The 20,159-nt window shown below is 39.3% G+C and overlaps 1 protein-coding gene across 1 annotated transcript in view; it reads right to left on the bottom strand.

Moving 5' to 3' along the window:
- The window catches only part of TMEM38B (transmembrane protein 38B), an 88,412-nt gene that overhangs the window by 19,187 nt on the left and 49,066 nt on the right, over positions 1-20,159 (bottom strand). The window contains exon 5 of the mRNA XM_011966365.1: positions 6,263-6,380. Coding sequence (XP_011821755.1) covers positions 6,263-6,380 — 118 coding nt within the window. The remainder of the gene's footprint in view (positions 1-6,262; positions 6,381-20,159) is intronic.

Below are 20,159 nucleotides of genomic sequence, written 5' to 3'. Positions count from 1 at the left end.
GCTGAGGTCAGGTCCTAAATATCTCTGTTAATTTTCTGTCTCAATGATCTGTCTAATATTGTCAGTAGGGTGTTAAAGTCTCCCACTATTATTGTGTGGAAGTCTAGGTCTCTTTGTAGATCTCTAAGAACTTGCTTTATGAATCTGGGTGCTCCTGTATTGGGTTTACATATATTTAGAATAGTTAGCTCCTCTTGTTGAATTAAACCCTTTACCATTATGTAATGCACTTGTCATTTTTTATCTTCATTGGTTTTAAAGTGTGTTTTGTCTGAAACTAGGATTGCAACCCTGCCTTTTTTCTCTGTTTTCCATTTGCTTGGTAAATTCTCCTCCATCCCTTTATTTTGAGCCTATGTGTGTCTTTGCGCAGAACATGGGTCTCTTGAAGACAGAATACCGATGGGTCTTGGCTGTTTATCCAGCCTGCCATTCTGTGTCTTTAAATTGGGGCATCTAGCCCATTTATATTTAAGGTTAGTATTATTGTTATATGAATTTGATCCTATCATCATGATGCTAGCTGGTTATTTGCAGACTTGTTTATGTGGTTGCTTCATAGTGTCACTGGTCTGTGCTTCAGTGTGTTTTTGTAGTGGCTGGTAATGGTTTTGCCTTTCCATATTTAGTGCTTCCTTCAGGACCTCTTGCAAGGCAGGCCTGGTGGTGATAAATTCTCTCAGCATTTGCTTGTCTGAAAAAGATCTTATTTCTCCTTCAATTATGAAGCTTATTTTGGCTGGACATGAAATTCTGGTTTGGAAATTCTTTCCTTTAAGAATATTGAATATTGGCCCCCAGTCTCTTCTGGCTTGTAGGGTTTCCACTGAAAGGTCTGCTGTTAGTCTGCTGGGCTTCCCTTTGATGCTGACCTGGTCTGTCTCTCTGGCTGCCCTTAACATGTTTTCTTTCATTTCAACCTTGGAGAATCTGATGATTATGCATCTTGGGGTCGATGGAGTATCTTACTGGGGTTCCCTGGATTTCCTGAATTTGAATGTTCGCCTGTCTTGTTAGGTGGGGGAAGTTCTCCTGGATGATATCCTGAAGTATGTTTTCCAGCTTGGTTCCATTCTCCTCGTGTCTTTCAAGTACTCCAATCACAGGTTAAGTCTCTTTACATAATCCCCTATTTCTCAGAGGTTTTGTTCATTCTTTTTCATTATTTTTTCTCAATTTTTGTCTACCTGTCTCATTTCAGAAAGATAGTCTTCAAGCTCTGAGCTGCTTTCCTCTGCTTCAGGTATTCTGCTGTTGATACTTGTGATTGCATTGTGAAGTTCTCATGTTGTGTTTTTCAGTTCCATCAGGTCAATTATCTTCCTCTCTAAACTGACTATTCTGGCTATCATCTCCTTTATTATCATGATTCTTAGCTTCTTTGCATTGGGTTAGAACATGCTCCTTTAGCTCAGTGAAGTTCATTATTACTCACCTTCTGAAGCCTACTTTTGTCAAGTCAGGCATCTCAGCCTAGTTCCATGCCCTTGCTGCAGAGATGTTGCCATCATTTGGGGGAGAAAAGACACTCTGGCTTTTTGAGTTTTCACCATTTTTGCGTTCTTTATCATCTTTGTGGGTTTATCTACCTTTGATCTTTGAGGTTGCTGACTTTCGAATGGGGTTTTTATGGGGTCTTTTTTGTTTATGTTGTTGTTGTTTTCTGTTTGTTTTTAACAGTCAGGCCAGTCTATCATAGGGCTGCTGTGGTTTGCTGAGGGTCCACTCCAGACCCTAGATACCTTGGTTTTTCCCAAACCTGGAGGTATCATCAGTGAAGGCTATGAAACAGCAAAGATGGCAGTCAGCTCCTTCCCTGGAAGCTCTGCCCCAGGCGGGTACTGACCTGCTGCCGGACCGAATGCACCTGTAGGAGGTGGCTGGAGATCCCTATTGGGAGGTCTCGCCCAGTCAGGAGGAACAGAATCAGGGACCTGCTTTACAAAGCAGTCTGGCTGCTTTTTGGTAGAGGAGGTGTGCTGCACTGGAGGGGACCTTCCTTGTCCAAACCATTTGGGCACTCCAAAGCCGGCAGCCTAGAATGGATGAGTCAACTGAGTCACAGAGATGGTGACTGGCCCTCCCTCCGGGAGTTCCATCCCAGGGAGAGATGGAGAACCCTGGCTGGAATGGATGAAGTCCCTGCAGGGAGGTCCTGTCCAGTGAAGAGGAATGGATCAGGGTCTGGCTTAAAAAAGCAGTCTGGTAACGATCTAGCAAAGCAGCTGTGTTGCATTGTGGGGAAACCCTTTCTCATCTGTAACATTTGTATTCTCCAAAGCCAGCAGACTACAGTGGCTAAGTCTGCCAAACCACAGAGACGGTGGCCACTCCTCCCCCTAAGAGCTACGTCCCAATAGAACCCTTTCGAAGTGGCTGAAGGCCCCACAGGAAGGTCCCGCCCAGTGAGGAGGAATGAATCAGGGTCCTGCTTAAAGAAGCAGTCTGGCCATGATCTACCAAGGGAGCTGTGCTGCGTTGTGGAGGACCCTTCCTCATCTGGACTGTTCATATTCTCCAAAGCCGGCAGGCTGGAACGGCTAAGTCTACCAAACCGCATAGATGCCAGCCGCCCCTCCCCCCAGGAACTCAGACCTGTCTCAGGTAGATTCCAGCACGTTGCCGATGGCACGCTGGAACCCAAGCCAGTGGGTCTTAGATTGTGAGGTGCCATGGAAGTGGGGCCTGCAGCACGATGCTGCTTGGTTCCCTGGATTCAGCCCCCTTCCTAGGAATATGTACGGATGGATTTCCTCACTTGCTGGGGACCCCAGGGCCACAGTATGTAAACTCCTGTGTCTCTGTGTGCGCCTGAGTGGCTGCTCTGCCAAAACTCCACACAGCTCTGTGCATCAGACCCAAGACCCTGGTGGCATGGGTTCACGAGGGGATCTCCTGATCCACGGGTTGCAAAGGTCCATGAGAGAAGCGTGGATCCCTGGGCAAGGTTGCATAATCACTCACTGCTTCCCTTGGCTGGCAGTAGGGGTTCCTTTGGCTCCATGCTGTTTTCAGCTGTAGGAAGTGGTTGGAGATCCCTATCGGGAGGTCTCACCCAGTCAGGAGGAACAGAATGAGGGACCTGCTTAAAAAAGCAGTCTGGCTGCTTTTTGGTAGAGGAGGTGTGCTGCACTGGAGGGGACCTTCCTTGTCCAAACCATTTGGGCATTCCAAAGCCCAAGGTCCCTTACCCTACATGAGCTGTTTGCCTAGACAGTCCCACTGCAAGGTGGGTATTTCAGTTGAAGGTGCTGAATTCACTTGCCCCTTTTCACTCCTTTCCATGAGTGCCATGGACCACAGCTGCTTCTAATCAGCCATCTTGGATCCTACCACAGTCACACGTCTTGATTTCAAAACTAACTACAATGCTACAACAATTAAGACATAGTAGTAATAGCATAAGGACGGGCACACATATGGATGGAATAACATTGAGAATCCAGAAATAAACCCTCAAATTTACAGTCAACTGATTTTTGACAAGATTGTAAAGGCAATTCACAAAGGAAAAGAATTGTTTTTACAATAAATAGTGCTGGAACAACTAGATATCCACATGAAAAAACTTGGACTGTTCATCATACCATACACAAAACTTAATTCAAAACAGATCATAAAAACCAAATACAAGAGCTAAAACTATAAAACTCTTGAAGAAGATATAGAGGTAAATCTTCATGATCTTAGATTTGGCAATGGTTTCCTAGTTATGACATACAAAGAACACATAATAAAAGAGAAAATAGGTAAATTGGACTCATAAAAAAAAGTGTTGTTGGGTTTTTTTTGTTTGTATTTTTTTTTCTGTTCAGAGAACAGTCTTTCTCTGTTGCCCAGGCTTGAGTGCAGTGGCACAATCTCGTCTCACTGCAACCTCTGTCTCCCTGGTTCAAGTGATTCTACTGCCTCAGCCTCCTGAGTAGCTGGGATTATAGGCACCCACAACTAATTTTTATATATTTATATTTTTAGTAGAGATGGGGTTTCACCATGTTGGCTAGTCTGGTCTCAAACTCCTGACCTCAGGTGATCTGCCCACCTCAGCCTCCCAAAGTGCTGGGATTACAGGCGTGAGCCACTGAGCCTGGCCTTCATCAAAATTTTACCAATTTGTGCTTCTAAGGGCACTATCAGTGAACAAAAAACCTTACAGAATGGAAAAAAATATCTGCAAATCATTAAGTCTGATAGGGTTCTAGTATCCAAAATATGAAAAGAATTTTACAACTCAACATTAAAACAAAATATAAATTAAAAATGAGCAAATAATCTGACTAGATATTTTTTCCAAAGAAGATATACAAATACCTAACAAGCACAAAAAAGATACTCAGCATCATTAGTCATCAGGGAAATGTACATCAAAACCACAATGGGATGCCACTTCACACCCACTAGGGTGCCTGTAACAAAAAATACAATACTATGCACTAGTAATGGTGTGGTGAAATTGGAAATCTCATACATTGCTGATGGGAATATAAAAAGATAAAGCTACTTTCTAAAACAATCTGTCAGTTCCTCAAAAGGATAAACAGAATTAACATATGGCCTAAAAATTCCATTCATAGATGATATACTCAAGAGAAATGAATCACATGTCCACACAAAAATATTTACATGAGTGTTCACAGCTTATTATTCATTTTAGCCAAAAAGTGAGACAATCAAACTATCCATCAACTGATGAGTGGATAAATAAAATGGCCTATAGCTGGAAGTATTGGGGAAAATGTGAAATGACTTCTAAAGAATACAATGTTCCTTTTTTGGAGTGATAAACATGTTCTAATACTGATTTGTAGTGATAATTGCACAACTCCATGAATACACTAAAAAAACTATTCAATTATACACTTTAAGTGAACTGTATGATATATGATATGGTTTGGCTCAAACCATACATCACTCATATCTCCACACTCAAATCTCACCTTGAACTGTACAAGGGAGGGGCCAGATGAAGGTGACTCAATCATGAGGGTCTTTCCCGTGCTGTTCTTGGAATAGTGAGTAAGTCTCACGAAATCTGATGGTTTTATAAATGGGAGTTCCCCTGCATAAGCTCTCTTGCCTGCTGCCATGTCAGATGTGCCTTGGCTCCTCCTCTGTCTTCCGCCATGATGGTGAGGCCTCCCCAGTCATGTGGAAATGTGAGTCCATTAAACTTCTTTTTCTTTATAAATTACCCAGTATCAGGTATGTCTTTATTAGCAGCATGAGAACAGACTAACACAGTATGGAAAATATATCTCAATAAAGCCATTAGAAAAAATACATACAGCTCAAAATTTGAGGACTGGAAGAGACTACATGTGAAGAGATTTTGCCTCCAATATTTGTTACTTGATTACAGCCACAGACCATCTCCATTTCAGAGACTACTGAAACAAAAATGAATGATTCATACAGTGACTTCATTCTAAGACACATATTAGCTATCCTGTTTTCCTTTTAAAAATCCCAAAGATAAGTTTTTAGCCAAAAATATCTAGTCTAAAATAGAGGTGGCCATAAAATTTTCTAGACTTAAATAACAATTTTATTATAAAATCAATTGTCTATTTGTGAACAGGGAACAATACTTATTCATGGTATGAATAGTCAGAATTAGCCTCATGATACAGCTGCAAATAAAATTCATAAGATACGTCAGATACAGTGACAGAAAGACATGCATCCTCTCTAATCCTCTCAACAACTGTACAATGAAGACGAGAAAATTAGGATTCAGCGACATTAAGTGGCTTGCCTACTCAGGGATTAGCTAGCAAAGCTGGGATTTGAACCCAAGACTGCCTGTCTCTAACCTATCTTCAAGAAGGAATAAAGCTTCCACCCAGGCAATATTAATAGAAAAGAATGACCACAAATATGTCCTATATAAAATATTTGAAATTTTAGAGCTTAAAGGAAACTCAGAGAATATCTATCTCAAGTATCTCATTTTACAAATGAGACACTATCATCTTTGCAGTCTCTGATCAGCACTGGCTATTTCTACTACTCTCTCTTCTCCAATATACTACTAGGCTATCTGCAAGTGTTTCCTGATAGCCCTAGCATAAAGCAAATAAGAAATCACAGAAAAGTTAAGTTTCAGAAAGTCATGGATGTATTGAGTAAACCTCCCCAAATTCTTCCTCTTAGATAATAACAATAAATAAATGTTTCTCTCACTTGCCCAGTATGCAGAATTGTATCAAAGGGGAATGGTTATACAGGATTTGTAATAATTATAGGTACTTTGAATTCTTACCTTTGTGGCCACAATAAAGATGGTATAAAGGAACATAAGATTATGCTTTGATATTGCCAGATGCTGGGTGTGCTGGAATGTGAAGATAACTGACCCCAGAAGGGTTACCTTGGAAGGGCTGAAAATAAAACACATTTTAAATCAGCAAGTAATAAATATGACATATCTCCATCTTTTTCAAAGAGTGCTCTGCAAAACATTAACTTAGTGGGTTATCAAAAGATGTAATGCAAAGATTAGTTTTGTTAATACACTTTAAAAAGTGTTGAAAATGCTGAGTTATACAAAGTTAAATACCTTTCTTCACATCATAAACTACAGATTTTAGAATAACCATACATATTCTGACTCTCCAACAAAAAGAGTACATTTCTATATGCAATATTTCTGAAACATATTTGGCCATATAACAATTTTTTCATAAAGGATTTCAAAGTTCCACATTGTACAGCATGATTTGGAATTAGTCATTAAAAACCTTACAGTGCTAAAAAGCTCACAGAGTGGAGTCGAGGAAAAGAAAGGCCAGATTTTTAGCATTTGCCCATTTCCATGATGTAAATACTCCCATCATGGCCAATGTCAGGCTGCTGCATGGAAGAGGAGAGATGTACACAACTGGTTCTCATAAAACGATAAAAGCCATCTCCAGCCTATCATTTAGCTAACTCCAGCACAGCATATTAGTTTTAGCTAATATATTAATGCTTAGATTGTAAAGTCTAAAATAAGATGCTAATTTACCAAATAAGAAGCATTACTTTATGTTATATATTTGCCGCATATTTAAAGTATATTTCAGTAACGAATCATTGCCTAGCTCTCTATCTTACAAGTAAAAAAGATAAATGATAAACTCTAAGAATGCCACACTGCAAAACAGGACAAATCTAAAGGTTCCTATAAGTCATTTTATTACTTTATTTATTTAATTATTACAAGCAAAGGACTGAGTTCAAAACAGGGTGAAGTTTGGACAACAGACCAAACCTGAATTACTTTCCTGTGGCTACTGTAATAAATTACAACAAATTCAGTGGCTTGAAACAGAAAAATGTAAAATCAGTATCACTCAGTTAAAATCAAAGTGTCAGTAGGGCCATACTACCTCTAGAGACTCTAAGAAAGAATCCACTCTGTCTTTTTCAGGTTCTGGATCTTGCTTAACAATATGATTGAGTAACAGTCATGTTTTATTTTATTGTTTTCTTCTTTTTTTTTTTTCTTTAGTCCCCATATCTGTTCCATCCAAACACTGTTGAAGAAAGAAACAGATCTGCGGGACCACCAAATGCACTGCCAACAGTCATGTTTTGGAACAGTAGTCTCTAAATCTTTTTGATTGTACATCCCTATTGGTTAAAAAAAAAAAAAAGTTTTACAGCATTCCCAAATTATGGCTATCAATTAATTTGGAAAGTATATATAACTGCATTATAAAATGTACACAAAATTAAAAATTTAAAAGGATAAGATAAAAACATGGAATTATATCTGTTTTAAGGTTATTTTGTTTCTCTTTCTTTCTCACTGTTTGTTTTCTGCACCACGGTGGCTCATTATGAGCATTGATTGCCTTGGCATACACATCTACCATTTTGAATTGTATTATCTTAAGGGTTGAATCTAAGGAATAAGGATTTCATAGACAATGCATTGGGGCAAGGCATTGGAGAAGGTCTTAAATTTAGGAAAAAGTTCATTTTAAATTGGAGTATGAGATTTGTTTAAAAGATTAGAATGCATTTAGAAAATCCTTATGCTTACTATATTAGTTTCCTCTGAAACTAGCAAACAAGTTATCTGCTTCCAAAATGCAATGATGAAATAAGCACTGAATAACAGTTAAAGATATTGCCATTCCAAAAGGGAGAAAAGAGGAAGAAAAAGGTTCAACAGTCCCAAGCCATTTTGAAATCCAGAAGGGCAAATTCCATTAGGATTCAAGGCCTGGGAATAATCTTCTGTGGCTTGAACCTCTACGTTGGTGGTTCTGGCCTCTGCACCTGAATCCAGCCTATGGGCCTGGCCTCAGGCCTCTGGGCCTGTAGCTCCTACCATGAAGTCATTTTTCCTTTTCCTTCCTTTTTTAAGCATATGTTTGCAGGTGAGCAGTTTTATCAGCCTGATTCTGGTCTGCAGAATTTTAAAAGTCTGACAGCCTTCTTTCATTTAATCCTGTTTTTCTCCTTTCAGTCCAAGCTGGCAGTGTTCCTTCTGATTTAATATTTCCAAATCCCCCTTGGGTCTCCTGTGTATGCACACCAATCCATGTCACTAGGCAAAGAGAGTCTTCCACAGATCTTTCTTGGATAACCTCCTCTCTAACCCTGGCTTCTGCTATAATGATTGAATGGATCCATGAGTCAAACATCCAGTCCCTTCAACACTAGGAAAAGTTGTTCAGTCACACCCTCACTTCTCTCCAGAGTGAATCTCAGTTTTATCAACTTTGCAGTCTCAATAGGCTGAAAATTTCCCAAATGAGAGAGTCCTGGTTTTGAGGGGTTTTATTTGTTTGTTTGGTTAGTAGCATTCATTCCCTCAATTTAACTCTTTCCTCTTGCACTCTACTATAAGCATCAGGAAGAAACCAGGCTGTACCTGGAACACTTTGCTTGGAAATTTCCTCAGCAAAAATATCCACGTTTACTGATTACAAGTTATGGTTTCCACACAACTGTGGCAAACAATTGTGCAGCTAAGTTTCCACCACTATATAACAAGGATAACCTTTCTCCAGTCCCCAATATCATGTTCCTCATTTCCTTCCAAGTCTTCACCAGCACTTTTAACAACATTCCTACCAACATTTTGCTTCTAACAATGTATGTATTCTCTAAGACTATATATTTATAGACTTTCTCTAATATGCTCCTCACTTCCTTCAGATCCCTCACCAGAAGTGCCTTTAACATCCATAGTTGTACTGCACACTTCAAAATTCCTCTAGCCTCCACCAATTATCTAATCCCAGGTGTCTCTAACAGCAGCACACCACATCGTGTATCAAAATCTCTATTACTTTCCTGTGGCTACTGTAATAAATCACAATAAATTCAGTGGCTTAAAACAGAGAAATTTAAAATCAGTATCACTCAGTCAAAATCAAAGTGTCAGTAGTGCCACACTACCTCTGGAGACACTAGGAAAGAATCCATTCCTTGTCTTTTTCAGCTTCTGGGAGCTACCAGCATTCCTTGGCTTGTGGCTCTATCATTCTAATCTCTGAGATGTGTGGTCAAATCTCCCTCTGTTTTCCTCTTATAAGGATATATGTGACTGCATTCAGTCCCACCAGAAATCCAGGACAATCTCTTCATCTCAAGATTTTTAATTTGCAAATATGGAAAGAGTGTGTTCCCATATTGGTAACATTTCAGGTTCCAGGGGTTGAAAACTATTAGAACTTTAGAAACCATTTATTTACTGTATTTATTTACTGCATTTGTTTACTGTAAAAATATGTTTATGCAGAAAAATACAGAAATATACTGACACATTAACAGAAATTGTCACTAAACAATGTATTAGAAGTTTCTTTTATGTTAATATTTTCCCAAATTTTCCACAATACGTATATTTTACTTCTTAAAACTTGGGGTAGAGAAGGAAAAGAAGGAAAACACTCTAAAAGAGTTACTGTGGGGCCAAGGGACAACTTGACTTTGTTTTTGGCAGGACTAGATTTTTTTATTAAATGAACTGGCAGCAATAAGCAATATGAAGGCAATTAAGAAACAATTCCACATACTAGCATTTAAAGAATACCTACGGGTCAGGTGTGGTGGCTTATGCTTGTAATTCCAGCACTTTGGGAGGCTGAAGAGGGTGGATCGCTTGATCCCAGGAGTTTGAGATCAGCCTGGCCAACATGGTGAAACCCTGTCTCTACTAAAAATACAAAAACTAGCTGGGCGTGGTGGTGTGCACCTGTAATCCCAGCTACTCGGGATGCTGAGGCAGGAGAATCACTAGAACCCAGGAGGCAGAGGGTGCAGTGAGCCAACATCACACCCCTGCACTCCAGCCCAGGTGACAGAGCAAGACTCTGTCTCAAAAAAAAAAAAAAAAAGTTTAATAAGATCTAATTAAATAGAAAGCTATCCGATGTTCATACATTGGAAGACTTAAAACTGGACAGGCACGGTGGCTCATGCCCATAATCCCAACATTTTGGGAGGTCACGGTAGGCAGATCACTTGATGTCAGGAGTTCAAGACCAGCCTGGCCAACATGGTGAAACCCTGTCTCTACTAAAAATACAAAAATTAGCCTGGTGTGGTGGCATGCACCTGTAATCCCAGTTACTTAGGAGGCTGAGGCAGGAGAATCACTTGAACCCAGGAGGTAGAGGTTGCAGTGAGTTGAAATCATGCCACTGTACTCCAGCCTAGGGGACACAGTGAGACTCTGTCTAAAAAAAGAAAAAGGAACACTTAATATTGTTATAAGAGAGCAACAATTCCCAAAGCGATCTACGGGGTCAATGTTATCTCTATCAAACTTCCATCACTGTTTTTGTTTTTTATTTACTTTTTTTTTGTTTTGCAGAAATGGAAAAAATTACCTAGGATTTTTAAGGAAGCCTCATATTCACATGAAATTGCTAGGGACCCTGAATGGCCAAAACAATCTTGAAAAAAAAAAAAAAAAGAACCAAGTTAAAGGACACACACTGCCCAATTTGGAACTTAACTAAAAAGCTACAGTAATCAAAACGGTATGGTACTAGCACAATGATAAACATATAGACAATGGAATAGAACAGACAGTCTAGAAATAAACCCATACATCTATGTTCAACTGATTTTCTACTAGGGTGCCAAGTCTATTCAGTGGGAAAATAATTCAATAAATGGTGCTGGGACAACTATATATCCACATACAAAAGAATGAAGGTGAACCCCTAATTCATATGATATATAAAAATTAACTCAGGCCAGGCACAGTGACTCACGCCTATAATCCCAGCACTTTGGGAGACCTAGGCAGGCTTATCGCTTGCATCCAGTAGTTTGAGACTAGCCTGGGTGACATAGTAAGACTCCATCTCTACAAAAAATTAAAGATAAAAATTACCTGGGTGTGGCAATATATGCCTGTAGTCCCAGCTACTCAGGAGGCTGAGATGGGGGCATTGCTTGAGGCTGGGAAGTTGAGGCTGCAGTGAGCTGTGACAGTGCCACTGCACTCAGCCTGGGTGACGGAGTGAGAGCTTGTCTCAAAAAAAAAAAAAAGAAAAGAAATTAACTCAAATGGATCTGTGAGCTTCTTTTAAGATAACTCTTTAAAGAAAACACAGGGGAAAATTTCATGACCTTAGATTTGGCAATGGATTCTTAGTGATGTCAAAAGCATAAGAAACAAGAAAATAGAGTGATGTTAGCAAGGTGGCTAACTACAAGTTCCTAGCCCTGCCCTCCACCCCAAAAGAAACAAACAAAACAATAAATAACAACTACATTTTGATGAAAATAACTAAAGGAGAGTGCCAGAATACAGCAAAGGAGCAGAAGCAACTCCACAGAGCACAAAAACACAGTATGGCCACATAGAGAAGGGAAGAAAAGTCCTTGTCTCCACCACTACTTCCCCTGAGAGGGTCAGCTTGAAACCAGGAGGGACTTCTCCCTTCCAAGAAAAGGTAAACAACAGAACCCCAACAACCATCATCACTACCATGAACACCCACAGTCTTCACCACTGTGGACTTCTGCAGCCCTCATAGGTACTGAACCCAGCTGAGGGAATTGCCCAGAGTCCATATGGCTGTGTTCACCCCAAAGAAGAATCCTACACCTCCCTCATCTTCTATAGCCCTACCTGCTACTGTGCTATACCATTTTGAAAGCAGAGCCTCTCTGGGAGTGCATCCTGCTCTGTACATAAATAGTTACTGTACCCTTCCATCCCTGAGGTTTTGTTGTCACTGTAAAAAGCCTGTCTAGTGACCTGCCATCCTCAAGCCTACCTGCTACAATGCCCTACCCTTGGCGTCAAGCTGCTATGGAGCCATTCCATCCCCTATATCCCAGTTGTTTCTGTGTCCTACTCCTCAGGGTCTAAGCTAATGCAGCACTTCACCTTCTGAGAAATAAGGGCTTTGGCCAAGCAGAGCAGTCACACCTCTGGCACCTGAGCCAAAACAGCACCAGAGCTGACATGGCACCCCACCTCCCAGGCAACCTGTGCACTGGTCTAGCCAAGCAGTTGATCCCCCTTGGCAACTGAAACATGCAGGGCCCCGCATCCCAGGGAAATAAGAGCATTGGTTGAGTTGAACCACCCTGTCTTCCAGGTGGAACGGATGCAACACCCTATCCATAGAACCAGACTAGTCCCCAGAGTCTACACTGCTGAAGCATCCCACCTCCTCAGACAGTAGAGTCATCCTTCTGCTACTCCTTGCCCTCCAGGGCCCAAGACACAGCTGTGCTCCACCATTACCGGGTAACTATTGTTGCTGCACCTGGCCTCACAAAACTTAGGCCTCTGCTGTGTACTACCAGCCTAGGGTCCAGAGTCCCCACTGCAGAGTGCCTCATGCCCCAGGGCCTGAGTTTCTGGTGTGTACTCTTGACTCTGGGACTCTTGCTCCCTGGGGCTCAGGCCGTTGGAGCACCCCTTCTTCTCCAGAGCTATGCCAGTTCTGTGCCCTACCCCCAGGATCAGAGTCACAGCCACGTCCCTGCCCCATGAGAACAAGCTGCTGTGGTAAACCTCAGCGTCACAGACCCTAATTTTGTGGCTAATCTGCATCTACTCAGACCTCATAGAGTAAATTGCAGCCCAAGTCCCAGGTGCTACAGTAGTTTCAATGACCCTGAGCTCAGCACACTGTATCCACAGCTAATCCAAGCATGCACCCTGCAGCCCAGCACTGCTGTGACTGCCTGTGGGCCATGTCAGATCAGACACCAAAAAGGATCCCCTCAGTTAGGATCACTCCCATTGTTGGGAAAACAAGAACTCGAGGACCGCAAAGTCCTTGCAACTGAGGATCCTAACAACTCATGCTGCCAGTACTGCTGCAACAAACTCTTAAAGCTTAAGCCACTTAGGCACCCAAAGTCATCAATGACACTGATTATAGTTAAAGAAGTTGCAGAGAAACTACCAGTGTGCCCACTCAGAATAAGAGCCACCATACCCTGTCCAATTGGTACATACAGGTGAAAGCCTTTCCCTATGAAAACCACTATGTAAAGTTTGGAAGAGGTGATTGTTCCACCAGATGTGCAGATATAAATGCTGGGTAGGACACACAAAATATAAAAAAGCAAGGAAATGTGACACCACAAAAGAAACACAGTAATTCTCCAGTAACTGACCCCAAAGAAATGAAAAGTTATAAACTGCCTAAAAAAGAATTCAAAATAATGATCTTAAGGAAACTCAGTGAGACACAAGAGAATACAGACGGATAATTCAACAAAACCAGGAAAATGATTAGAGATCTGAATGAGAAACTCAACGGAGACAGAAATCATTTAAAAACAACCAATCAAAACTCCTGAAGCTGAAGAATCCAATGAATGAAATTTAAAAAAAAAAAAAATAGAGCTTCAACAGCAGATTAGAAAAGTAGAAAAAGAATTTGTGACTTCAGAACAAGTTTTTGAAATCAGCCAGTCAGGAGAAAAGAATGAAAAAGAGTAAAGAAAGCCTATGGGACTTATGGGACACCATCTGGCAAACAAATTTTCACATTATGAAAGCCACGGAAGCAGAAGAGACAGTAAAAGGACAGAAAGCTTATTTAATAAAATAATCCACATATGTAATCCCAGCATTCTGGAAGGCCAAAATGAGAGCGTCGCTTGAGGCCAGGAGTTCAGGACAACCCAGGGCAACACAGTGAGACCCTATCTCTACCAAAAACAAATGTGTTTTAGTTAGCCAGGCATGGTGGAACAATCTCTAATACCAGCTATTTTTGAGAGGCTGAGGTGGGGAAGATCATTTGACCCAAGGAGTTCAAGGTTGCAGTGAGCTATGTCCAAGACACTGCACTCCAGCTTGGGCAACAGGGCAAGACTCTGTCTCTAAAAAAAAATTTTTTTAATAAATCAAATTTGCTGAAAACTTCCCAAGTCTTAGTTGAAACACTGATATCCAGATCCAGGAAGCTCAAAAATCCCCAAACAGGTTCAACCCAAAGACATCTTTACCAAGATGCATAATTACCAAATTGTCAAAAGTAAAAGGCAAGGAGAAAATTCTAAAAACATCAAGAGAAAACTGACATGTCACATACAAGGGAATCTCCATTAGATAATCAGTAGACTTCTCAACAGAAATCTTACAGGTCAAAAGAAAATGGGATGATATATTCAGACAGCTGAAAGAAAACAAGTGTCAGCCAAAAATACTATACCCAGCAAAGCTATTCTTCAGATATTAAGGTTACATAAAGACCTTCCCAGATAAGAAAAAGCTGAGGGAATTCATCACCACTAGACCAGCCTTACAAGAAATGCTCATGAGTGCCACAACTGAAAGCAAAGGGACAACAATTACTATCAAGAAAGTATGTGAAAGTATATAACTCACCAGTAGATAACTTCAAAATCAAACTCAGAATACCATAGTGCTGTAACGGTGCTATATAAATCTTTCAATCTTCTAGTATAAACATAAAAAACCAAAATGGTTAAAAACAGCTATAATTCAAAGTTAAGGAACACACAAAAGATAAAGTAAATTAAAGCAACAAAAATATAAATGAAGAATAGGGAAAATATCTAGAGTACTTTTATGTGAGTAAAGTTAAGCTGTTACCAGCTTGAAATAGTCTGCTTTAACTACAAGATTCTTAAAGTCAGCCCAATGGTAACCACACAAAAAAAATACAGTGAATATGCAAATTAGAAAGAGAAATGAAATAAACCTAGGTAAATAACAAGAGGAAGAAAGGAACAAAGGATCTACAAAACAAACAGAAAACAATTAACAAAATGGCAGGAGAAAAGTCCTTTCCTAGGATGAACGTAAACGGATTAAATTCCCTAAAAAAGATATATAATGGTTGAACTGATTTAAAAAAAAAAAAACGGATCCAACTATATATGCTGTCTACAAGGAACTCACTTTAGCTTTAAGGATGCACACAAACTGAAAGTAAAGGAATGAAAAATATATTCCATGCAAATGATAACCAAAAAAGAGCAGAGGTGAGTATACACACAGCAGATAAAACAGACGTCAAGTCAAAAACTTTCAGAAAAGACAAAGAGGGTCAGCATTTAATGGCAAAAAAGTCCATTCATCAAGAGAACATAATAATTGTAAATATGTATGTGCACAACATTGGACGAACTAAATATATGAAGCAAATATTAATAGACAGGAAGGGATGAAACAGCAATACAATAATAAACATCTATAGAATGTTCCATCCAACAACAGCAAAATACACATTCTTCTCTAGTGCACATGAAACATTCTTCAGGATAGACCACATGTTAGGCTGCAAAACAAGTCCTAACAAATGTAATAACATTAAAATCACATCGTGTCATTTTGATCACAAAAGTATCAAACTAGAAATCAACAACAGGAACAATTTTGGAAAATTCAAAAATACTTGAAAATTACACAGGATGCTCCAGGGCAACCAATGGGTTAAAGAAGAAATCAAAAAGGAAATTTAAAAATATTATGAAACAAATGACAGTGGAAACAAAACATACCAATACTTACATGATGCAGCAAAAGTGGGTCTAAGAGGGAAGTTTATAGCAATAAATATCCACATTAAAAAAGAAATATTTCAAATAAATAACTAACATTATGTATCAAGGAAATAAAAAAAGAACAAAGAAAACCGAAAATTAGCACTAGGAAGGAAAAAATACAGAAATAAATCAAATAGAAAAAACATAGGGGAAAAAATCAATCAAACTGAGTTAGTTTTTTGAAAATCTAAACAAAATTGACAAATGCTTAGCTACACTAAGCAAAAAAAGATAGAAGACTTAAATAAAATCAGAAATAAAAATAGAGACATTTCAACAGACATCAAAGAAATAAAAATAATAATAAGCGACTACTATGAACAATTACATGCCAACACACTTGATAACCTAGAGTAAGCAAATAAATTCCTAAAAAATATAACCAACCAAGATTAAAGCAGGAAGAAGTAGAAAGCCTGTACAGGTCAATTACAAACAGAGACTGGAATATAAACTTAAAGTCTCCCAAGGGACTAAAAAGCCCAGAACTAGATGGCTTCACAGCTGACTTCTACCAACTTTCAAAAAAGAATTAATACCAGTATTTCTTAAACTCTTCCCAGGAAATAGAGCTAGAGGGAATGTGCCTAATACATTTTCAGAGGCCAACATCAGCTCATGCCTAATCCAAAGACGCCACAAAAAAAAAAAAAAGAAAGAAAAAGAAAACTACAGGCCAATCTCTCTGATGTAAAAAATATTAGTAAACCGAATTCAAATAGCCAAGATAGGAGAACTACCTAAGTGTACATCAACAGATGGCTGTTTGTGTTACTATAAAGAAATACATGAGGCCCAGAGCTGAGCAGAACTAACAGAAATCTACAGTACTCTCCATCCCAAATCAAGAGAATATATATTCTTCTCAGCACCATATAGCACTTATCCTAAAATTGACCACATAATTGGAAGTAAAACACTCCTCAGCAAATGTAAAAGAACAGAAATCACAACAAACTGCCTCTCAGACCACAGTGCAATCAAATTAGAACTCAGGATTAAGACACTCACTGAAAATCGCACAACTACATGGAGACTGAACAACCTGCTCCTGAATGACTACTGGGTAAATAATGAAATGAAGGCAGAAATAAAAATGTTCTTTGAACAGTCCATGCTCATGGATAGGAAGAATCAATATTATGAAAATGGCCATACGGCCCGAGGTAATTTATAGATTCAATCTATAATTTACATATCAAGCTACCAATGACTTTCTTCACAGAATTCGAAAAAACGATTTGAACATTCGTATGGAACCAAAAAAGAGCCCACATTGCCAAGACAGTCCTAAGCAAAAAGAACAAAGCTGGAGGCATCAAGCTACCTGACTTCAAACTATACTACAAGGTTACAGTAACCAAAACAGCATGGTACTGGTACCAAAACAGAGATATAGACCAATGGAACAGAACAGAGGCCTCAGAAATAACACCACACAGCTACAACCATCTGATCTTTGACAAATCTGACAAAAACAAGAAATGGGGAAAGGATTCCCTGTTTAATAAATGGTGCTGGGAAAACTAACTAGCTATATGTAGAAAGCTGAAACTGGATCCCTTCCTTACACCTTATACAAAAATTAATTCAAGATGGATTAAAGACTGAAATGTTAGACCTAAAACCATAAAAACCTTATAAGAAAACCTAGGCAGTATCATCCAGGACATAGGTATGGGCATAGACTTCATGACTAAAACACCAAAAGCAATGGCAACAAAACCCAAAATAAACACATGGGATCTAATTAAACTAAAGAGCCTCTGCACAGCAAAAGAAACTACCATCAGAGTGAACAGGCAACCTACAGAATGGGAGAAAATGTTTGCAATCTACCAATCTGACAAAGGGCTAATATCTGGAATCTACAAAGCACTTAAACAAATTTACAAGAAAAAAATCAAACAACCGCATCAAAAAGTGGGCAAAGGATATGAACAGACACTTCTCAAAAGACGACATTTCTGCACCCAACAAACACATGAAAAAATGCTTATCATCAATGGTCATCAGAGAAATGCAAATCAAAACCACATTGAGATACCATCTCAAACCAGTTAGAATGGGGATCATTAAAAAGTCAGGAAACAAAAGGCGCTGGAGAGGATGTGGAGAAATAGGAACACTTTAACACTGTTGGTGGGAGTGCAAACTAGTTCAACCATTGTGGAAGACAGTGTGACGATTCATCAAGGATCTAGAACTGGAAATACCATTTGACCCAGCCATCCCACTACTGGGTATATACCCAAAGGATTATAAATCATGCTACTATAAAGACACATGCACATATATGTTTATTGCGGCACTATTCACAATAGCAAAGACTTGGAACCAACCCAAATGTCCATCAATAACAGACTGGATAAAGAAAATGTGGCACATATGCACCATGGAATACTATGCAGCCATAAAAGAGTATGAGTTCATGTCCTTTGTAGGGACATGGACGAAGCTGGAAACCATCATTCTGAGCAAGCTATTGCAAGGACAGAAAACCAAACACCGCATGTTCTCACTCATAGGTGGGAATTGAACAATGAGAACACTTGGACACAGGGCGGGGAACATCACACACTGGGGCCTGTCGTGGGGTAGGGGGACGGGGGAGGGATAGTATTAAGAGAAAAACCTAATGTAAATGATGAGTTAATGGGTGTAGCACACCAACATGACACATGTATACATATGTAACAAACCTCAACGTTGTGCACATGTACCCTAGAACTTAAAGTATGATAATAAAAAATAAAAAAGATGTTCTTTGAAAACAATGAGAACAAAGCTACAATTTACCAGAATCTCTGGGGCACATTTAAAGTAGTTTGTAGAGGGAAATGTAGAGCACTAAATGCCCACAAGAGAAAGCAGGAAAGATCTAAAATCAACACCCTAACATCGCAATTAAAAGAACTAGAGAAGCAAGAGCAAACAATTTCAAAAGCTAGCAGAAGGCAAAAAATAACTAAGATCAGAGCAGAACTGAAGAAGACAGAGAAACAAAAAATCAATGAATCCAGGAGCTGTTTTTTCTTTAAAGATAACAAAATAGACCGTTAGGCAAGACTAATAAAGAAGAAAAGAGAGAAGAATCAAATAGACGAAATAAAAAATGATAAAGGGGATATCAACACCGATCCCACAGAAATAGAAATTACCATCAGAGAATACTATAAACACCTCTACTTAAATAAACTAGAATTTCTAGAAGAAATAGACAAATTCCTGGACACATACACCCTCCCAAGACTAAACCAGGAAGAAGTTGAATCTCTGAATAGACCAATAACAGGTTCTGAAATTGAGGCAATAATTAATAGGCTACTAACCAAAAAAAGCCCAGGACCAGACAGATTCACAGCTGAATTCTACTGGAAGTACAAACAGGAGCTAGTACCATTTCTTCTGAAACTATTCCAATCAATAGAAAAAGAGGGAATACTCTCTAACTCATTTTATGAGGCCAGCATCATCCTGATACCAAAGCCTGGCAGAGACACAACAAATAAAAAGAGACTTTCAGGCCAGTATTCCTGATGAACACTGATGCAAAAATCATCAATAAAATACTGGCAAATCGAATCCAGCAGCACATCAAAAAGTTTATCCACCACGATCAAGTTGGCTTCATCCCTGGGATGTAAGGCTGGTTCAACATATGCAAATCAATAAACATAATCCATCACATAAACAGAGCCAACGACCAAAACTATGTGATTATCTCAATAGATGCAGAAAAGGCCTTAGACAAAATTCAACTAACTTTCATGCTAAAAACTCTCAATAAACTAGGTATTATTGAAACATATCTCAAAATAACAAGAGCTATTTATGACAAACCCACAGCCAGTATCATACTGAATGGGCAAAAACTGGAAGCATTCCCTTTGAAAACCTGCACGAGACAAGGATGCCCTCTCTCACCACTCCTATTCAACATAGTTATTGGAAGCTCTGGCCAGGGCAAAGAGGCAAGAGAAAGAAATAAAGCGTATTCAAATAGGAAGAGAGGAAGTCAAACTGTCTCTGTTTGCAGATGACATGATTGTATATTTAGAAAACCCCATCTTCTCAGCCCAAAATCTCCTTAAGCTGATAAGCAACTTCAGCAAAGTCTCAGGATACAAAATCAATGTGCAAAAATCACAAGCATT

Source organism: Mandrillus leucophaeus, unplaced genomic scaffold, assembly GCF_000951045.1.
Source record: "Mandrillus leucophaeus isolate KB7577 unplaced genomic scaffold, Mleu.le_1.0 Scaffold76, whole genome shotgun sequence".
Classification (NCBI taxonomy): Eukaryota; Metazoa; Chordata; class Mammalia; order Primates; family Cercopithecidae; genus Mandrillus; species Mandrillus leucophaeus.
The sequence above is the reverse complement of the archived record's forward strand: the minus strand, read 5'-3'. Positions and strand labels throughout refer to the sequence as shown.